The following is a 20654-nucleotide window of genomic DNA, read 5'->3' on the forward strand; positions in this document are numbered from 1 at the left end:
TATTCACAGATTGTGGAACCATCATCACTCTCTAATCCCAGAATAGTTCCACCACCTCAAAAAGAAACCCCGTCCCCATGAAGCAGTCACTCTCCATTCTCCTCTCCCCCAGCCCCTAGTAACCCTCATCTCTTTTCTGTCTCTATAGGTTTGCTTATTCCAGACATTCCACACATCAAATTATACAACAACTTGGCCTTTTATGTCTAGCTTCTGCCATTTAACATAGTATTTTCAAGTTTCACCCATGTTAGAGCATATATCAATACTTTAGTCCTTCTTATGGCTGAATCTGACAGCCTTTTGACAGATCAGATATTTGGTCGACTTTAGGAAAGCTTCTGTTTTTTTTCACCCAGTTAGGGGACTGGCACCAAAGGGGCAGCCATGGCAGAAGGGAATTAAGGGGAGGGACTCCTGGCTTTTATCTAGTCCTTACTAGGTTTTGGCAGGAGATTATGATTAAGGAAAATGTCCCCTTACTTAAAAACTTGAGTTTTAAGAGTGCTGAATTAAGCTAATCACACATTTACCAAATAGTCTCTGCTAAAGGGTAGAAATAGAAACAGTACTGAAGATCTGGTTCTTTTCCTCTAGTTAAACAGTTGGTTTGGTGGCATAACAAAGGTGTTTTTCATAATATGCTAAGAGAGCCAAAAGGAGGGTTAACTTTCTCTGGGAGGTCAGGGAAGTCTGTGTGTGTGTGTCTGTGGAGGAACAGTACTAAGTCTAGCTTATGTAGAAATATGAAGATATTTCTCTCAAGTCCATGGAATGGAATATTATGCAACAATACTTTTATTGATATATAAATCACATAAGATAAAATTCACCCCGCTTTTTGACTACGCCCCCATGTCATGTGGGATGATTGGCATGATTCAATACAGGCAAAATGGTTCAAGTGTTTCAGTACAGGCAAAATGTTTCAGTGGTTCAGTACAGGCAAAATGCAAAGCACAATTGGGCAAAAGATGAAGCCTCACAGAAAGGCAGGGACCATGAACATAATACTGAACTATTTAAACTTTATGGGTTATGGGATGGCACCAAATCAAATTTTGCCCATTGGATTGATAAGCTGTACATCATTTTTCTGGTGTAAACTCAGGAAATGGACTAAAGATAAAGCAGGATGAGATAAAACAGTTAAAAGACTAGTTCTAGATCAGAAATGATAATGTCTGTACAAAGGCAATAACATAAGAAAGAGAGGAAAGGGAAGAATTTGAGAGATTTGCGGGGGAAGATAGGCTCAGAAGAATTGATAAGTAAATGCAAGAGGGTGAGTGAAAGAGAATTTAGAACTACCACATCAGTCGCTTGGGCAACTGGGAAGAAGGATATTCTCTGAGATGGGGAATACAAAAAAAACCTAAATGTTTATTTTATTTGGCTGTGTCAGCTCTTAGTTGTAGTATGTAAGATCTTCGATCTTTGTTGAGGCATGCAGGATCTTTATTTGCAGCATTCAAACTCTTAGCTGTGGCATGTAGGATCTAGTTCCCCAACAAGGGATTGAACCTGGGCCCCCTGCAGTGGGAGCACAGAGCCTTAGCCACTGGACCACCGGGAAGACCCTGGTGTCAGCTCTTATATCCAACTTTGCTCTTCTTTGCTACTTAAGGATCTAGTTTGGAAAGTTTTTTTTTTTTTTAATTATTGTTCCTCTTGGAGTATCAGGTGTTTAACAATTGGAATTGCCACCAGGCAGACGCAGATCCCTAGGAAGTAGATCCAACCATCATTCCCTTTCAAGAGCTAAGGAAATTAAGGCACAAAGAGGTTAAATATCTTGACCCCAGGTTCCTGGCAACAAAGCCCTGTACCTAAGCTATTTTTTTTTTTTATCTTAGAAGTCCTGACTCCCTGAGCTACGCTCTTTTCACTGTTTCTGGCAGGTATCTTACCATATATCTGGGGACTGACAACAGATGTGAAAACCTGAATGAAAGTGTTAGTTGCTCAGTCGTGTCTGACTCTTTGTGACCCCCATAGACTGTAGCCCTTCAGGTTCCTCTGTCCATGAAATTCTCCAAGCAAGAATACTGGAATGGGTAGTCATTCTCTTCTCCAGGAGATCTTTGGGATCTTCCCAACCCAGGGATCAACCCAAGTCTCCTGCATTGCAGGCAGATTCTTTACTGTCTGCACCACTAGGGAAGCCCAAATAGTCCTCTGTAAAGTGCAGGGAAGACCAGAATGCCAATCGTCTAATGGTTCTTGAGATTCCTGAGACACTGTTAGGGGTCTGCAAGGTCAAACCTATTTTCATTAAAAAGCTGAGATACCATTTGACTTTTTACTTAAATTCTTTCTTGAGTATATTGCTGAGTTTTCAAGAGGTTATATGATGTGTGATATTACAACAGACAGACTACAGAAACACATGTAAGAATCCTGCTATTTCATCTTAAATCAGACATTGTGCGTGCAAGCTCTGTTGTGTCCAACTGTTTGCAACCCCATAGACTGTAACTGACCAGAATCCTCTGTCCATGGGGTTTTCTAGGCAAGAATACTGGAGAAGGTTGCCATTTCCTACTCCAGGGGATCCTTCCCACCCAGAGATAGAACTAGAGGCTCCTGAGTCTTCTGCATTGGCAGGTGGATTCTTTATCACTGGATTACCTGGGAAGTTCAAACCAGACATTAGGTTTATAAAAAGGTAAAACAATGTCACTCTTCTTTTTTGCTTTGGAAAATAGTCATTTTAAAAACTAAAATGTTATCTATGTTATATGTAAAAAGTTTATTATTGCAACTTTGGGCAATTTTTAAATGGAGATATAATTCATATAACATAAAATTTATCATTTCTAAGTGTACATTTCGGAGAGGGCAATGGCAGCCCACTCCAGTACTCTTGCCTGGCAAATCCCATGGACTGAGGAGCCTGGTAGGCTGCAGTCCATTGGGTCACTAAGAGTCGGACACGACTGAGTGACTTCACTTTTACTTTTTACTTTCATGCATTGGAGAAGGAAATGGCAACCCACTCCAGTGTTCTTGCCTGGAGAATCCCAGGGACAGCGGAGCCTGGTGGGCTGCCGTCTATGGGGTTGCACAGAGTTGGACACAACTGAAGCGACTTAGCAAGTGTACATTTTGGTGGTTTTTAGTACATTCACTGTGTTGTGCAACTATCACCACCGTCTAATTTCAGAACATTTCCATCACCCCTGAAAGAAATTTCAATCTATTAGCAACAGTTCCAGTTCATCAATTCCTTACCATCCCCTGCCAATCACTAATCAACTTTCTGTCTCTATGGATTTGTTTCTGTAATTTTTTAAAGTGCATTAATACATGTTTCAAATTTGTATTCATTTCTAACCCAGTAAATATGGATAGATCAGTTCAGTTCAGTTGCTCAGTCGTGTCTGACTCTTTGCGACCCCATGAATTGCAGCACGCCAGGCCTCCCTGTCCATCACCAACTCCCAGAGTTCACTCAGACTCACGTCCATGGAGTCAGTGATGCCATCCAGCCATCTCATCCTCTGTCGTCCCCTCCTCCTCCTGCCCCCAATCCCTCCCAGCATCAGAGTCTTTTCCAAAGAGTCAACTCTTTGCATGAGGTGGCCAAAGTACTGGAGTTTCAGCTTTAGCATCATTCCTTCCAAAGAAATCCCAGGGTTGATCTTCTTCAGAATGGACTGGTTGGATCTCCTTGCAGTCCAAGGGACTCTCAAGAGTCTTCTCCAACACCACAGTTCAAAAGCATCAATTCTTTGGCGCTCAGCCTTCTTCACAGTCCAACTCTCACATCCATACATGACCACAGGAAAAACCATAGCCTTGACTAGACGGACCTTTGTTGGCAAAGTAGTCTTTGCTTTTGAAAACACTATCTAGGTTGGTCATAACTTTCCTTCCAAGGAGTAAGTGTCTTTTAATTTCATGGCTGCAATCACCATCTGCAGTGATTTTGGAGCCCCAGAAAATAAAGTCTGACACTGTTTCCACTGTTTCCCCATCTATTTCCCATGAAGTGGTGGGACCAGATGCCATGATCTTCATTTTCTGAATGTTGAGCTTTAAGCCAAGTTTTTCACTCTCCACTTTCACTTTCATCAAGAGGCTTTTAGTTCCTCTTCACTTTCTGCCATAAGGGTGGTGTCATATGTATATCTGAGGTTATTGATATTTCTCCCCCATATAAACAGAAGATCCATATAAACAGAAGATCTTTGGAGCCTTGATTTTTAAGAATTCAAAGGCATTCCAAGGCCAAAAAAATTGAGAATCACTGGTGTTGTATTTGTTTTCTGATATGTTGGACATAATGTCTAAACCACGGCCCTACCAGAAGCTCAAAGATGGTTAAGCTTCCACAAGGGCTAGGGAACTATTTAACAGACTAGATTCACAGCACATGGGAGCAAGGGTGAAGCTGACCAAGATTTAAGTCACTAAGAGACGGACCATGCCTGAGACAGACCAGGGACATGCTGAGTGACAAAATAAAGAACATCCGAATTGGTCTCCTCGGCTCAGACATAAGACATAGGAGGACATAGGTCACCTGGCCTCTACACCTCAGAGTGGCTTTGGGCTCAGCAAGAAGTGAGTGCAACGTGATTTATCCACAATCTAGCCAGCGTGGTCCTGACCTAAATCAGTGACTAGACCACTGACTGGCTCTGACAGCAAAGTGCCCAAATAAACAAAACGATTCCCGCCCCACAAAGGCGAGAAACAACTTCTGAGGCAAGAACCTGTAAAGCTGGAGATCACTGCCAGTCGTTTAGAATAATCCCCTTTCCGTGCAACATTTTTATTCCTGTAACGTGCTCTTATTCTGCCACTAAAATAGCGAAAGTTGTATTCAGTTCAGAGAAATTTTTCGATAAATCAATTAAATGCCTTCGATCACCCTTTGCTCAATTCATACCACGATTCGTAGCTATTTGAGGGGGAAAATGAAGCCAAAAGGATACACTTAACGCAAAGCTACCCCTGGAAACCCAGCCCAGTACGCCGCAGCGCTCACTAGTGGCCCAGACGGCCACTGTCGCGAAAGCCTAGGGCGGCGGAGTTTGCACGGGAGCGCCGGCCCGACGTCAACGGCTATGTAGCCGACGTGCGCGCATGCGCTCTCCTCCAGGGGAAACTTTATTGAACGACCCGGAGGCCAGCCCTAGAGGGCGGGATAGTGGTAGGCAAATACAGGAGCTTCCGGCGACGAGTAGCCGTGATTGGTGAAACCCAATGGAGAGGGCGGGGCAGCGGGAAATTCGAATAGAGAGGCGGGCCCAGGGAGGGGGTGGGATGGACGCGGGGCTCCCGGCGCGGAGGCGACGCGAGATGGCGGCGGCGATCTCGGGTAAGTTAGCCCGACTCGAGCAGGGCGGCTGCTGTAGCCTGGAGTCTTGCGGGGCGATGGGTCGGAGTCCAGTGTGGGCTCGGTGAGTTGTTCCGGAGACCGCGGTATGGCGCGGGGGCGGGGAGGAGAAAGCTGGGAGTGTGGGTGGGAGTCGCAGTTCTGCTTCCTGCTCTCGCTGTCCGTCTGTAGACCCGGGTTGAGACCTAGTTCCGGCGCATTTTTGACCCCAGCTCACTTTTCCCTGTGAACTTCAGTTTTCAGTGACCCATCTCGGAAGATTACAGGAGTAAGCGAGCGAAAAGTAGCTAACTTTATTCTCTAACCATAGGGACAAAAGGGATCTAGATACACGTTTGGTTGGGGAAAGAGTTCCTGTATGACGTGTTGTTTGGGTGCAGGGAGATCCCTGAGAGAGGTAAGAGGTTCAGACGGGCTGCAGCAGGGTGTGAGTTGACAGCATAAGATGTGCTGTTATCACAGAAAAGGGAAGTAGGGACTGTTTCTTTTTCTTGTAGCCCTGCAAGTCAGAACTGTTGGAAAGGTTACTAGGACATTCAGAATCTTGCTCTTCTGTCTTCGTGTACACTGAATTCTGTTCAGTGATTATAATGGGCACCATAGAATTTATCTGAGACCTTACTGTTTGTCGGGCCCTGTTTGGAAACAAAGCTATTTAATAGGATGTCAAGCACATGTTGAGCCCTTGCTAGGGGTGAGGCACAGTTGTAAGTACTTTATGGTGATAAATCATTTAATCTCTACGTGCTGGTATGAGGTAGTTTACTATTGTTCCTGTTTTACAGATGAAGAAACCAAAGAACCATAGATAGGTTAAAAAGCTTGCTCAAAGTTAACACAACCAAATAGTGGAGTCTGAATTCGTACTCAGCAAATCTGATTCTAGAGTCTCTGCTCTTAACCATTTTGCCCAAGCACATGATATTCCTGCCGTCTGAGCACAACCTCCCCTCAGCCTTCCAAGATCCACTGTGTCTGGTACATTGTAGATATCACAAAAATGCTTGAATGAATATTGTCCCTTCTTTAGAGGAGCTTTAGTCTGTATCAGTAGATAGTCATAAAAATCTATAACATCGTGAAAAGCAATGAGAGGTATGTATAAACTACTATAGGGAACACAGAATCTGAAGTAAACTCTTAGGTATTCTAGGAAGACTTCATTAAGGAAGTGATATTTGAGGTGGGTTTCAAAGATTGGATAGAAGTTTGCTAGGCTTTGTTGGATCGAAAAGACCACCAATTGATCTATTTCTTATTTATGTTGTAAAGAGAGGCCAAAGATGCTCTCTTTGGCTCAATTTCCTCATCAATAAAAGAAGAGTTAAGTTGAATGAAGCTTGGGAATCATGGGAGAGGGGGAAATTAGAAATAATTGGAAGTGCTAACTTCGCCCAACCTCAAAGTGACTTTTAAAAAAAATATATTATTTTTTTCAAGTGGCTTTTATGGTGAAATAGACTCTTCTACCTTTGGCAGTTGTGTGAGTGTGCCTCCTTCTAACTTCCCCTGGACTCTGAGCTTTGGAGGAAGAATGGCAGTGGCCACAGTTTATGGTATTCATTTGACAGATCTTAATTTGTTCAGCAAATACCCCCAAGAGCCTACTCTGTGCTGGATGTTGGGACTATAAAGGCAAGCCAAGTAAGACTTGTTTTCACTGAATTCACAGTTAGATGAAAAAGACAGACAAATGTACAGCTACAGTAGAGTGTGATGGAGAAGCTAGGGAGGGAGTAGAGGGAAAATGATTGGAAGGGAATGAGACTGGAGGCAAGGAGACCAGTTGGGAGGCTGTTGAAATGAAGACAACCTTGGCAAAGACTGCACAGTAGGAAAGAAGAGGACTTATTTTAAAAAGGTAGAATTAACATATTAATGAAGAACTGGTGTGAGAAATGAGAGAGAAGATGGAGTTAAGAAAGCCTGTCCGATCTTTGGGGTTGGTTCCATTTATTTACGATAGAGAGCGTAGAGGGAAGATGGGGTTGCAGAGGGATGGGGAAGGATTCAGTTTAAGACAGTGGAGTTTGAAATACCATGTAAGAGGAGGTGTCAGGGCAGCAGAGAGCACTCTGGTGTGGAGGTGTCAATTAGGAGTCATTAGCCTTGAGATGGTAATTGAAGTCAGGAGCACAGGTGACCATGCCTGTGAAATTAGTCAGTCAGTAATGGTGTTCTCAACTGGGGGCAATTGTGTTCTCCATGGGGACACTTGTGATATCGAGACATTTTTGGTTGTTGCAGTGGTCATGGTGGTGGGGTATGTGCTAAACTTCCTACAATGCATAGGGGAGCCCCATCCCCAAAGAATTATCCAGCCCACAATATCAATAGTGCAGGTAGTGAGCAACACTGATCTAGAAAGAGGATAGAAGGAGTTCAGGGAAAACACCTAAGACTGGAAGAAACTGAGGAGTGACTAGACAGCTGGTGGGTGGCAGGAAAACTAAGGGAAAAGTGTATTTTCCAAAGGAAAGTGGAGCTGGGGTGTTGAATACTGCAGGGAAGTCAAACAGGATGGGGACTGAACTGGGTTGTGGGCTCTAGCAGTAAAGAGGTCACTGGTGACCCTACTGAATGGTGAGGGCAGGAGTGAGTTGTTGCCTTGAAGGGAGTAGCAAGAGAAATGTGTAATTACAACAATAGCTGACATCTGCTGAGTGCTTATGCTGGCAATGTGTTAAAACATTGTATGTACGTTATTTCTCTGGCTCCTCACAATCTTATGAGGTTGATACTGTTATTTTTATAAAAAGAAACTGCGGTTTGAAGAGGTTAAGAAAGAAGCCTTCCCAAGGTCACACAGCTAGTAGAGGAACTTGTCTCCGACTCTGAGGCCCATGGGGATGTAGGGTCTAAGAAGGCCCAGGAATCACATAATGCACTTTAGAGTTAGACCTTCATCTGAAGCTTTGTCACTAGCTAGCTATTGACTATGGGCAAGCTAGCTTACCTGTCTATGCTGCCATTTCCTCATTTGGAAAATGGATGAATATATAACAAGATGCTTACTGGGTTTTTATCAAGTACCACTGCTGTTGTGCTTCCCGGGTGGCGCAGGGGTAAAGAATCCACCTGCCAATTGGCAGGGGACAAGAGACACGGGTTTGATCCCTGGGTCGGGAAGATCCGCTGGACTAAGAAATGGCAACCCACTCAGTATTCTTGCCTGGAAAATTCCATGGACAGAGGAGCCTAGCAGGCTACATACAGTCCATGGGGTCATAAAGAATCCAACATAACTGAGCATATACACACCAATGCTATTGCTGTTCTAAGCACTTTATGTGAATGACGTTATTTACTGCCATAAGAACCCAACAAGTATTTTTATTTATCCCCATTTTGACAGGTTGTGGAAATTGAGGCATAGGGATGGAAAATCATTTCCCCAGGTTATTTAGTTGTTAAGTGGCAGAGCTAGGATTTGAACCTAGGCCATCTTAACTAGAAGTGTTACCAACCTACTTACTATGTACTAGTTACTCTGTTGACATTTTACATGTTACTTCTTTTAATCCTCATTGAGATCTTCCAAGGCCCTCTTCGTCCTATTTTATAGACAAGAAAACTGGGGCTCATGGGTGTTAAGTCACTTGCCCAAGGTCACAAGCTGGTAAGTGTTAGAGCTGGAATTGAAATCCAGCTCTGTCTAGCCAGAGTCTAGACTCTTTATACATCACCACAGACTTCCCCTTCCCCTTGTACTGCTTACTGAGCTTCTTTGAGTGCTTCTGTATCTACCATCCCTGTTCTCCTGCTCTCACTGAAAAAAACCTGGGAAAGACAGGCCAGGGGAGGTTCCTGCACACAGTTTTGAGAAGTCATTGACCTCCTTGCAGTCTTAGTTTTCTCATCTGCATGTTTCTACTTCCTTCTGACTTTCAGGACTGCCAGGAGGGTCAAATGAAAACTCGATGCCCAAGTGCTTCATAAACTTTAAAGTGAGAAATGGGGTTGCTAGCTTCATTTGTCAGATGAAGGGACGGAGGCCCAGTGTTTGGAACAGGCCGTCTGTTGTGGGTATACCTTACTTACATAAAAGATTCTTCCTGGGGTAGCCTGTCCTGCTGCTTCTATGTTGGCCACAGATACCAGCCTGCTACCTTAATATGAGGTCCGTGGGTCCCAGCAACCAGCTGCCACCACCAGCAAAAATGGAGAGTCAGAGCTACCAAGAACTCTCCCAATTGGTATGTGACAGTGAGGCAATACGACATCCTCATTAAAAGCAGATTTTTGGAGGTGAAATCTAGGTTTGAATTCTGTTGTTAGCTATCAGCTATAGTATAGTATCTAAAATACAGAAATACCTACCTCATAGATTTTTTCAGCTCACAGAAAGGCCCTTTTTTTTTTTTTTCCAGTTTTATCTTGTGTTTTTTGATGATAAAAATAACTCACCCCCCCCCCCCCAACTGCCAGATGACTTAGATTTAATTATGAGAAGCAAACTAAACAGAAAACTTACTGCAGAGAAGCATTGCATGTTAGTGCCTTTGCAAGCTGAGGAACTGGAGGCTGCCTCTTAATTTTATCCTTTCCAAAGTTGTCCACAGTGTCGTGTCTTTTTTTTGTTTGTTTGTTTTTAATTTTTTGACCACACCGCTTGGCATGCAGGATCTTAGTTCCCTGACCCGGGATTGAACTCACAGCTTCTGTAATGGAAGCACTTAACCACTGGACCACCAGGGAAGTCCTCTTATTTTTTACTGCAAACGTTACAGCATTACAGAACTGGGTAACATAGAAAATAAACCCACATGACCCTCCACGGAGAGAAAACCATAGTTAACAGTTTGTGCAGGGGGACATATGTGTGTATGTATGAACTTATATTATTAAGAAACTCCAGGCAAGAATAGAGGCACGGAAAGGTCAGGGAGTTCAGTGGCTGGTTTTTAGATGGGGCAAATGTCCACTTCCTTAATCCTAGAAGAATCCCGTGAGGTCCTGGTCTGCCACACCTTGACAATTCAATGTCCCACTGCAGCATAAGCATTACCTAGAAGTTGCTAGAAATGCAGAATCTTTAGATTCTCTAGGTTATTTGTATACACATTACAATTTACACCCACTTATACCTACTTACTGAGGATAGGAACGAGGCCAAACTTGAAGACACACCCAGCATGGCCAGGGTGGAAAGAGCTTCCCCTGAAATGAGCCGTGGTCCCCTGACCCTCCCAGGGGGATCTCTGGGACACAGTCTTCAGGCTTCCTTCCCTGCCTCTGTTGTCAAGGTTCTGGGTGGGTGGGGGGAGTCTCTTAGTCTACTAAGATGTTGGGGTTTTGCTCAGCCTTTAGGCCCTGTTTATTCCTCTGAATAGCAAAGACGACACAATGTAGGTTATGGTTCAAGATACAGTTATAGCCACAGGGCTCCAGGCCTAAGACACCGAGGTGCATGGAGAGCGGCTGCACCTCTGTGAGCGTCTTCACAGGTAAATAGGACTGACAGAAGCTTGCTTTCAGGGACACCATGGAAGTTAAAGTGTGCCTAGCACTTAGTCGTACACGACCGAAGCGACTTAGCAGCAGCAGCAGCACTTAGCCAGTGCTTCATAAATGTGAATGTTTGCTAAGTACACGATCTGGTTTATGGTTCCAGCCATAGATAATCTCTCCTTCAGCCCCCCACTGCACCCTGCCTGAGACCGTGTATTTGATTCATCTTTCTCTTCCATCCTGCCCTTCTGTGCTTGACTCACCTACAGGACACACACAGTCCTGCCTTAGCGGTTCTGCACCAGGGCTGTGTTTTCACCCCTCCATACTTTTTGCACATGCTTGGCAGTGACCCTACTCATTCTTCAGGGGTCAGCTCAATTAACTCCACCTCCAAGACTCCTACCCTTGTGTATTCGTGTGTGCTCAGTTGTGTCCCACTCTTTGCAACCTTATGAACTGTAGCCCGCCAGGCTCCTCTGTCCATCGGATTTCCCAGGCAAGAATACTGGAGTGGGTTGCCATGCCCTTCTCCAGGGGATCTTCCCAACCTAGGGTTCCAAGCTGTGTCTCTTATATCTCCCACATTGGCAGGTGGGTTCTTTACGACTAGTGCCACCTGGGAAGCCCACTCCTACTCCTATCTCTCACCAAAGCTGCCACCATACTTCACACCTAAAAATGATTTTCTTCTAGGAGCTGGTCGCTGTCGGCTAAGCAAGGTGGGCGCTGGCCGGCGCCCACCTCCAGCTCGAGTGAGGGTAGCTGTGAGACTGCGGCCCTTTGTGGATGGGACAGCTGGAGAAAATGACACCCCCTGTGTGCGGGGCCTGGACAGCTGTTCTCTGGAGATTGCCAACTGGAGGAACCACCAGGAGACTCTCAAATACCAGTAAGGTTCAGGCCACACTCCCTCCCGATCTCTCTCCTAGGCCTGCTCACACTATCACTTACCCAGAAGCGATTTCTCAGACCTCCTCCTGAGGATCCTTCTTCCTTCCTTCGTGCAGCTTTGTTTGCCACACCTTCGTTGCAGGTAATGTTCATGGGTGCCCACTGCAATAGGGCCTCTCTAGGAGAGTGTAGGGAGGGCTAGAGGCTGAGTCAGACACACGTTGCTGTTCACAGTCTTAGAGGGGAAGCAGGCACAAAGTGGGGAAGGAGCAGCGAAGGCGAGCTGGGGAGTCCAGCTCAGCCCTTTGGGGAGGGGCGGGAAGGACTGGGGAAACATGGACCAGCTAGCCAACCCAGGCTGCGGCTGCGTGGTGTCAGATAAGACCGCCCACGTTTGGGGGATAGAGCTCACAGCTATTTTAAAATTCCTTGGGAGATTTAAAGTTCAGGCTCCTCGGCCTGTCATTCTAGGCTAGAGGGTGGGAAACTAAGATCTGCAGGTGAAATCTGTCAGCAGACTGTGTAAATAAGGCTTTATTGGAATATAGTCATGCTCACTTATTTACGTACTATCTGCGGCTGCTTTCCGCCTGACCACAGTGACAGGTGAGCAGTTGTGAAAGGAACCACATAGTCCACAGAGCCCCAAATATCTGCTCTCGGGCTTCTTATGGAAAAAGTTTGCCAACCTTGTTCTAGGCCCTTGACAACTTGGCTTCAGTTTCTTTCCAGCCTCATTTCCCCCAGCACATGCTACACTCCACTTATATCAGTGCTAATCCCTGCCTCAACCAAAGCTTCTCCATCAGAGGACAGTGACTAAGCCTCAGGTGTGTCAAGTCTCATCTAGTCTTTACTTCATGGTGGTGTACAGATGCCACTTTCTATAAACTCTGTGATGTGAAAAAGGACTGGGAAGCCTGGCCCTTTTATACCACGTCTTGTGTGCTATTTTTGATACTTAGAGTATCTTTCTCTTCTCTGGCAAAAATCCTCCTTCCCCAGGCAGAATGTTACTCCTTCTAGTGCATTCTCATCTTTGTTTCCTGAGTCACAGCAAAGTGTGGGTATCTATGCCACCAGACTGCAGAACTCCTAAGAGCAGGAATACCAAATTTATCTCTGTGTTTCTACACCAATACAGAGACTGGGACAGAATGGGTGTTCAGTGGGCACTTTCTTAGATCTTTGTGCAAGAAGAAGAATAGAGACCCTTAAACATGAGACCAGTTTTATCCTTTAGACCTGGGTGAGAATGGAACCCGCCACCGAGTCCCGCCTTTCTTCCTGCCCACAGGTTTGATGCTTTCTACGGGGAGAGGAGCTCTCAGCAGGACATCTATGCAGGATCGGTGCAGCCCATCCTGAGGCACTTGCTGGAAGGGCAGAATGCCAGTGTGCTCGCCTACGGGCCCACAGGGGCAGGTGAGGAGGCCAGATACAGAGCAGCCCTGGGCCAGAAGGGACTCGGGAACGGGGAAGAAAATCTCACAGCTCTCTCCATTCTTTCCCCAGGGAAGACGCATACGATGCTGGGCAGCCCAGAACAGCCTGGGGTGATTCCTCGGGCTCTCATGGACCTCCTGCAGCTCACGAGGGAGGAGGGTGCTGAGGGCCGGCCATGGGCCCTCTCTGTCACTATGTCCTACTTAGAGATCTACCAGGAAAAGGTGAGCCCCCGGCCCCATTTTTAAATATTCATTTGGCTGCTCAGGGTCTTAGTTGCGGCACATGTGGGATCTTTAGTTGCCATGTGGGATCTAGTTCCCTGACCAGGGATCGAACCCAGGCCCCCTGCGCTGGGAGTGTGGAATCTTAGCCACTGGACCACCAGGAAGTCCTCAAGGGCCCTTTCTGACTGGTGAGGGAAGAACCAAAGAGTAAAAATCAGACCCAGTTCTGGAACATGAAGCTTTGATCTAGCAAGGACACCTGGAAAGACAGAGGTTGGGGTAGCAGATGGCACAACTCTGAGAATACAGCAAAGAAAATGAGAACCACAGGCAGGAAGTAGGCAGCCTGTAAGTGGAAAATTGGCCCTACCCCTCACTGTTAACATAGGTATTAGACCTCTTGGAACCTTCATCGGGAGACCTGGTGATCCGAGAAGACTGCCGAGGAAACATCCTGATTCCGGGCCTCACGCAGAAGCCCATCACTAGCTTTGCTGATTTTGAGCGGCACTTCCTGCCAGCCAGCCGAAATCGGACAGTGGGAGCCACCCGGCTCAACCAACGCTCTTCCCGCAGTCATGCTGTGCTCCTGGTTAAGGTGAGACCCCTCCTCCACCCCCGACAGGGGTTAGGACCTGCAGAGCCCCCGGAATTTGAACTAAATGGGGGCCCTTGCTCTTGCCCCCAGGTGGATCAGCGAGAACGCGTGGCCCCATCTCGCCAGCGGGAAGGGAAACTCTACTTGATTGACTTGGCAGGCTCAGAGGACAACCGGCGCACAGGCAACAAGGGCCTGAGGCTGAAGGAGAGTGGAGCCATCAACACCTCCCTGTTTGTATTAGGCAAGGTGGTGGACGCCTTGAACCAGGGCCTCCCTCGGGTGCCCTACCGGGACAGCAAGCTCACTCGCCTGTTGCAGGTCAGGCCTCCCATCTCTGGTAAAAGGGGCTGGAGAAGGGGGTTCTCAGGCCTGCTGGGGTATCAGGGAACAGCGGTCAGGGAGGGGGAAGGTGAGGCTACTGACCTACCCACCCTGCCCTGTCGCCGTCTCTCAGGACTCTTTGGGTGGCTCAGCTCACAGCATCCTCATTGCTAACATTGCCCCTGAGAGACGCTTCTATCTGGACACAGTCTCTGCACTCAACTTTGCAGCCAGGTCCAAGGAGGTGATCAACCGGCCTTTTACCAATGAGAGCCTGCAGCTTCCTGGTGAGGACTGGGGTGGGCTGGAGTGGACAGGCCAAGGCTGGATACCTGGGGAGTTTGCTGAATCCACCAAGGATCAGCACAGAAATCGACACCCCCTCTTTACCCACCCTGCCATCTTCCCCTAGTCTTGGCACCTGTTAAACTGTCTCAGAAAGAACTGCTAGGCCCATCAGAGGCAAAGAGAGCCCGAGGCCCTGAGGAAGAGGAAACTGGGAGTCCCGAACTCCCAATAGCTCCAGCCTCTGCCTCCCAGAAACTCAGGTGAGCAGAGAGGGAGGGGTCTTGGGCATATTCCCTTTCCTGTTGTGTCCTGGTTGGGTGCAGAGTGGCTATGGGTTTAGTCTGTTGGATCCTTGAGTTGTGAACTTGTTCGTCCACTGGATTCAGCCAAAATCCTACTCTACTGAATTCATTGCAACCTCCAGCCTTGATGCTGCTATCAGGGGTCATAAGGAGGCTCCTTGAGCTCCTAGCCGCCACCCCCATCCCCCTTTTCTATTTTCCAACTCCTTTAGGCAGTCAGCAAAAATCTCACATTTTGGCACCAATGTTTCAAGGATGAGCACTTTCGCTTCTGATTCAAGAAGTAATGAGGATCGGGTCTTTCAGGTCCCAAGGATAAAACATAGCAAAGGAGATAAAAAGAAAGATGTCTCATTGAGACGCAGTCTGTGTGTCCAGGATCCAGCCTTTCTGTAACTTTCCATGGGGTCAGCTGCTGTCCTAACTTTGCTCTGCTTCTACCCTCAATCCAAACAAGGCCTCTCTAAAACCTCCCTTCCTGTTCTGATAGCCCCACCTCATGGCCCAGTATGCACTCATGTTCAAGTCACCCCTGTTCAGTGGTCTTGGCTTTCTGTGTCTGGCCACCTAGCCTTCCAAGGAACCACTTGCATCTTGATCTTTGTCCTTTTTCTACCCCTAGCTCCAATAAAGCTTCTCAACTCTCTTAAGTCCTAAGACAACTGAACAGAGGTGACCTGAGGAGGCCAAGGATTAATGCACATTCTGCCCCAGGGGACAGTTGTATCAGGTTGGCCAAAAGATTCATTCAGGTTTTTTCATAGCATCTTACAGAAAAGCCCCAACTTTTTGACCAACTCAATATTTTAGAAAGGATGGCAAAAAGCGCTTGGGTACTTGTGTTCACTCGGAACCCCATCTCTCGATCTTGTCCTTCTTAAACTGTTGTCAGCAGTCCCCTCTCCTATGTGTACAGACTCAAGAGAAACATATACACATGCGCATCTGTAAAACACGTGAACAAGCAAGGTCTCTGCCAGATAGGGACACATCAGACCTAAACAGACCCTGACCTCAGCGGGCTCACATTTCAGTAGAGGAAGCAAGACAGGAACGTCCATATATGACGAAAGGTCGACAGTACAGAGCACAATAGGGAAGGAGGATCCTTTTGTTCTGCTACAGCCAGGAAAGAAGAAATGACTTCTATATTCACCTGTACTTTCTAATCCTGCTCTCTGAGGCCCTTGTATCTAAAGAACAGGGCAGTTTCTATCCTTGAGAAGCTAGTTCATAGTGTAGGAAAGAAGATACACAGCCAAGCTGGCATCACCAGAAAGGTAGCATCAAACTGACTTTGAATGACAATTGAGATCGGATGTGAGGGGGAAATTCCAGACAGAAGGAACAAATGTTACCATGTTCGGATTAAGTCAGGTCTCCATTTGAATAGGCTTTTCCTACTGCCCGCAGGAGAAAGGCTTGGCATTTGAGGTCTTCAGGGGTTTTCAGAGCCCCGCTTAAGATGACCTCCTCTGTGAATCTTGCACCAACTGCTCCTCCAAACAGGCACACGGATGGCCCTTGCTATCACCTTATGTTCTCTAACTGTTCGACAGTGAGTGCCTCAGGGCAGGGGGATGTCTTAGATCCCATGAATACCTGCCATTCAGTGGTCATGAAATGCTTCTTCTCATTTGATCTCCTGGCCTCCTTGAGAGGTTAACCTGGGCAAGTAGTGATTGATCCCCATTCGCCTGAAGAAGACACTGCACCCAGGGTGTCTGGATAACTTGTACAGGGTTGCCAGCAAGTTAACAGTAGGGTTCTGGAACCACAGAAACACCAAGTTAAGGCAGGATGAGGGGAATCCTGCTGCTGGAGAGGATGATGAGAGAAGAGGTAAGTGGGGAGTAACCTCTTTGTGTGCTCAGCCCTCTACAGAAGCTAAGCAGCATGGATCCGGCAATGCTGGAGCGCCTTCTAAGCTTGGACCGTCTGCTGGGCTCCCAGGGGAGCCAGGGGACCCCTCTGCTGAGCACCCCAAAGCGAGAGCGGATGGTGCTCATGAAGACGGTGGAAGAGAAGGATTTGGAAATTGAGGTAAGTGTTGGAGGTTGGGGCTGGGATTCCTGCTGACCTTGAGAAGCAGTCAGGATCTTCAGATAGGGAAGGACTGGAAAGGCTGGACCAGCATCCAGTTTTCACCCAACACTGGAATCCCTCAGTTCTCTAGCTTCTGCTTGAATGTCCTTAATGTGGCTGAACTTTGAAAAATAATTGAGATCCTATGTGAGGGGGCAAGAGAAAAAAATTCAGGTACAAGTGTAGGACATTGCCATTTGCTAAAACCCGGGTCAGATTAAGTCAGGACTCTCCACTTGAATAGCCTTTCCCTTCAGTATTTCACAAAGAAGCTCCTTCCACCTCTGGGCAGCCCTGATCCTTCAGTTCAGTCGCTCAGTCGTGTCCAACTCTTTGCAACTCCATGAATCGCAGCACGCCAGGCCTCCCTGTCCATCACCAACTCCCGGAGTTCACCCACTCTTCTGCATCGAGTCGGTGATGCCATCCAGCCATCTCATCCTTTGTCGTTCCCTTCTCCTCCTGTCCCCAATCCCTCCCAGCATCAGGGTCTTTTCCAGTGAGTCAACTCTTCGCATGAGGTGGCTATATTGGAATTTCAGCCTCAGCATCAGTCCTTCCAATGAACACCCAGGACTGGTCTCCTTTAGGATGGACTGGTTGGATCTCCTTGCAGTCCAAGGGACTCTCAAGAGTCTTCTCCAACACCACAGTTCAAAAGCATTAATTCTTCAGCGCTCAGCTTTCTTCACAGTCCAACTCTCACATCCATACATGACCACTGGAAAAACCATAGCCTTGAATAGACGCACCCTTGTTCACCAAGTAATATCTCTGCTTTTTAATATGCTATCTAGGTTGATCATAACTTTCCTTCCAAGGAGTAAGAGTCTTTAATTTCATGACTGCAATCACCATCTGCAGTGATTTGGGAGCCCCCAAAAATAAAGTCTGACACTGTTTGCACTGTTTCCCCATCTATTTCCCTGATCATTAGAAAGCCCTTAATACCCTGGGCTCCAATTGTCTCCTGATAGTTTCTCTTGTTGCTGCTCACTCTGCTCTTCTAAGGCCTCAGAGCCCTGCACACTCACTTTCCTAATCCACTTCCTTAAAGTTGGTTCTGGATCATATCTCTCCCTGATCCTTTCTAACAGAGGCTTAAGATGAAGCAAAAAGAACTAGAAGCCAAAGTGTTGGCCCAGGAGGCTGCTGATCCCAAGGAGAAAGAGAACTACTCTACCACAATGCTCCGACCCCTTGCTCGCCGTACAGTCACAGTGGCTAAGCCCCTCAAAAAGGCAGTGGTGATGCCTCTACAACTGAGTAAGTTTGGCTGTAGGGGCCAGAAGGGCCCAGATAACCGAGACCTTGGAAGGAAGGTTAAGGTATTTGGAGCAGCTGTCCTTACGTCACTCATGTCCTCCCACCATGATGGAAAGGGGGAAAGCGGATATGAAATAAGAGCTGGGTGTACTGCTCTCATTGAGTACAGTGGGGTAGACTGACCAGTGCATGACTGATTATCATGCAAGACCAACTGAGATTACCTTCATGTACAAGTATGAGAAAGATCCTGTGGAAACAAAAGAGAAGGTTAACTTGGGGTGGAGGGGAACTGAGGAATCAGTAATGGAAGACCAAATGGCTACCGGGGGGCTGAAAAGTGGCCTCTGCTCTGACTCCAGCTCATGATTCTTACTTTCAGTTCAGGAGCAGGCAGCATCCCCAAATGCCGAGATCCATATCCTGAAGAAGAAAGGCCGGAAGAGAAAGGTGAGAGCAGCTGCAGGCTTAGGCTACACCTAGAGCCCAGGAGAGGCAGAGACCTCTAGTGGGAAGAGGACTGGCCACAGAGTTACATGGCCTCTCCAAACACTTATCAGCTATTTACAACCCCTCCATGTTGCTCATCCTCAGAATGCCTTACAGCGCATTTAGGATGAAATGTGGTAATATGACTGTACCTAGCAGGATGGCTGTCCATCACCTGTTATTTTTCTTTCTTCCCATGGCTCGCACTCTATCAGCTACTTACTGGGCACAGTGTGTAGCCTGGGTCCTGCCCTCTACAAACTACAGAGCCCACTTAGGCAGACAACTAAACAGTCAAGAAATAACACTGAAAGACCCACCTCAATTTTTATACTGATGACATCAGTTGAGAGTCATTTGTTGAGTACTTTGTCTTATGTGGCTTCCTGAAGATGAAAGAACTTACTCTTTCCTTTTCAGAAATGAGGGACCAGATTTAAGAGCTTACTGTGTGTTTTACATTCATTAATTCATTTGATCATCACAACAACTCTATTCTACTCTTTCAGAGATCAGATAAATTGGGAATCACGCCAGAGTGACAAGAGGGAAGGGTGTCGGGACAGACACTGGACAGGAGGGAAATAGAGGCGGGGAGGGCGGGCAGGTAGTTGCTGTTAAGACTCCTATCCTTGGCAGAGGAGTCCAGAGCGGTTCACTGCCGCGGGCCGAACAGCAAACTCTGCTGTTTCTGTCACTCACCTCCTGCCTCATAGCTGGAGTCCCTGGATGCATCACAGCCAGAGAAGGCTGAGGACGGCTGGGAGCTGCAGATCAGCCCAGAGCTACTGGCCCATGGTCGCCAAAAAATACTAGATCTGCTGAACGAAGGCTCAGCCCGTGATCTTCGCAGCCTGCAGCGCATTGGCCAAAAGAAGGCTCAGCTCATCGTGGGCTGGAGGGAGCTCCACGGCCCCTTCAGCCAGGTAATGGCCCAGGGAGGACAGCCCTGGAATGGAGTTGGGTGGGGGAAACCTGGCCTAGACCCTTCCCCATCGCTGTTGTCCTCCCAGGTTGAGGACCTGGAACGCGTGGAGGGCATATCAGGGAAACAGATGGAGTCGTTCCTGAAGGTGAGCTCGCGGCTCGGGCCCCCTTGTTCCCCTGGTTTGTGCCCTGCCCGGCTCTAAACCTGCTCTCCCCTTGCTTCCTGTGTTGCAGGCAAACATCCTGGGTCTTGCCGCGGGCCAGGGCTGTGGCCCCTCCTGACTGCCGGCTCCCCTCCTTTGTATCCCCCGGTTTTTTTTTTTTAAGTCCTTGTGTAACTGCTTGTCTTGTAAATACAGTTTTCACTCCATTGCTTCAGCCTGATTCTTGGGACTACGGGGGCGGGGCCGAGGTATAATTGCCCTTGGGATGGGCCACAAGCTCAGCCGGTAAACTTCTTTGGGCGCCATCTTTGGGAAAACACGAAGCAGCGCAGGATTGTAAATAAACCGCTGGAGTGGGAGGGGGACGCGACGGTGGCCGAGAAGAAACAAAAAGCTCCCGCGAAAGTCCTAGGACGACGACCGTTAACCGGGCGCGCGCTTAGAGCTTAGCCCCGCCCCATCCGTAACCCGGCGCGCGCTCCCCTATTCTCCCGCTCGACAGCGGCAGCGAGTTTGTGCGCGTGCGCGCGAATAACGGCCGCTGGCGGAGGGAAGCGGGGGGTGGAATCTTTGAGGGGGGGGAGAGAGAAGCCGCCCCGTCTCCCGCGCGCCCACCACCTGCGCCATCGTCAGCCAATCAGCGGCCGTCTCAGGGGTCTCGCGCTTGGGGCGACTCCGGCTGCTGGGTGGCTCCTCTGTCCCTCCTCCCGCCAGAGTCCCTCTTGTACCTCCCCCCTCCCGCGGGCCTAGCGCGCGCTCGCGCTCGCGCCCGCTCCAGCCTCTTGTGTGTCCTCGCGCCCCCCGCCCGCCCTCCCTCCCCGCGCGCAGTGTGCTCCGCTCCCCCCA

The 20654-nt window shown here is 47.8% G+C and overlaps 1 protein-coding gene across 1 annotated transcript; it reads left to right on the top strand.

The window, feature by feature from the left end:
* The first annotated feature begins 5172 nt into the window (after positions 1-5172).
* KIF22 (kinesin family member 22) lies at positions 5173-20014 on the top strand. The gene is made up of 14 exons (XM_006070455.4): positions 5173-5329; positions 11495-11690; positions 12990-13117; positions 13208-13362; positions 13754-13963; positions 14054-14284; positions 14421-14574; positions 14700-14835; positions 16752-16920; positions 18060-18228; positions 18611-18678; positions 19434-19643; positions 19731-19790; positions 19879-20014. Exons 1-14 carry the CDS (start codon positions 5215-5217, stop codon positions 19924-19926), a joined length of 2049 nt encoding a protein of 682 aa, XP_006070517.3. The 5' UTR covers positions 5173-5214; the 3' UTR covers positions 19927-20014.
* The last annotated feature ends 640 nt before the right edge of the window (positions 20015-20654 follow it).

This window comes from Bubalus bubalis, chromosome 24 (genome assembly GCF_019923935.1).
Source record: "Bubalus bubalis isolate 160015118507 breed Murrah chromosome 24, NDDB_SH_1, whole genome shotgun sequence".
Classification (NCBI taxonomy): Eukaryota; Metazoa; Chordata; class Mammalia; order Artiodactyla; family Bovidae; genus Bubalus; species Bubalus bubalis.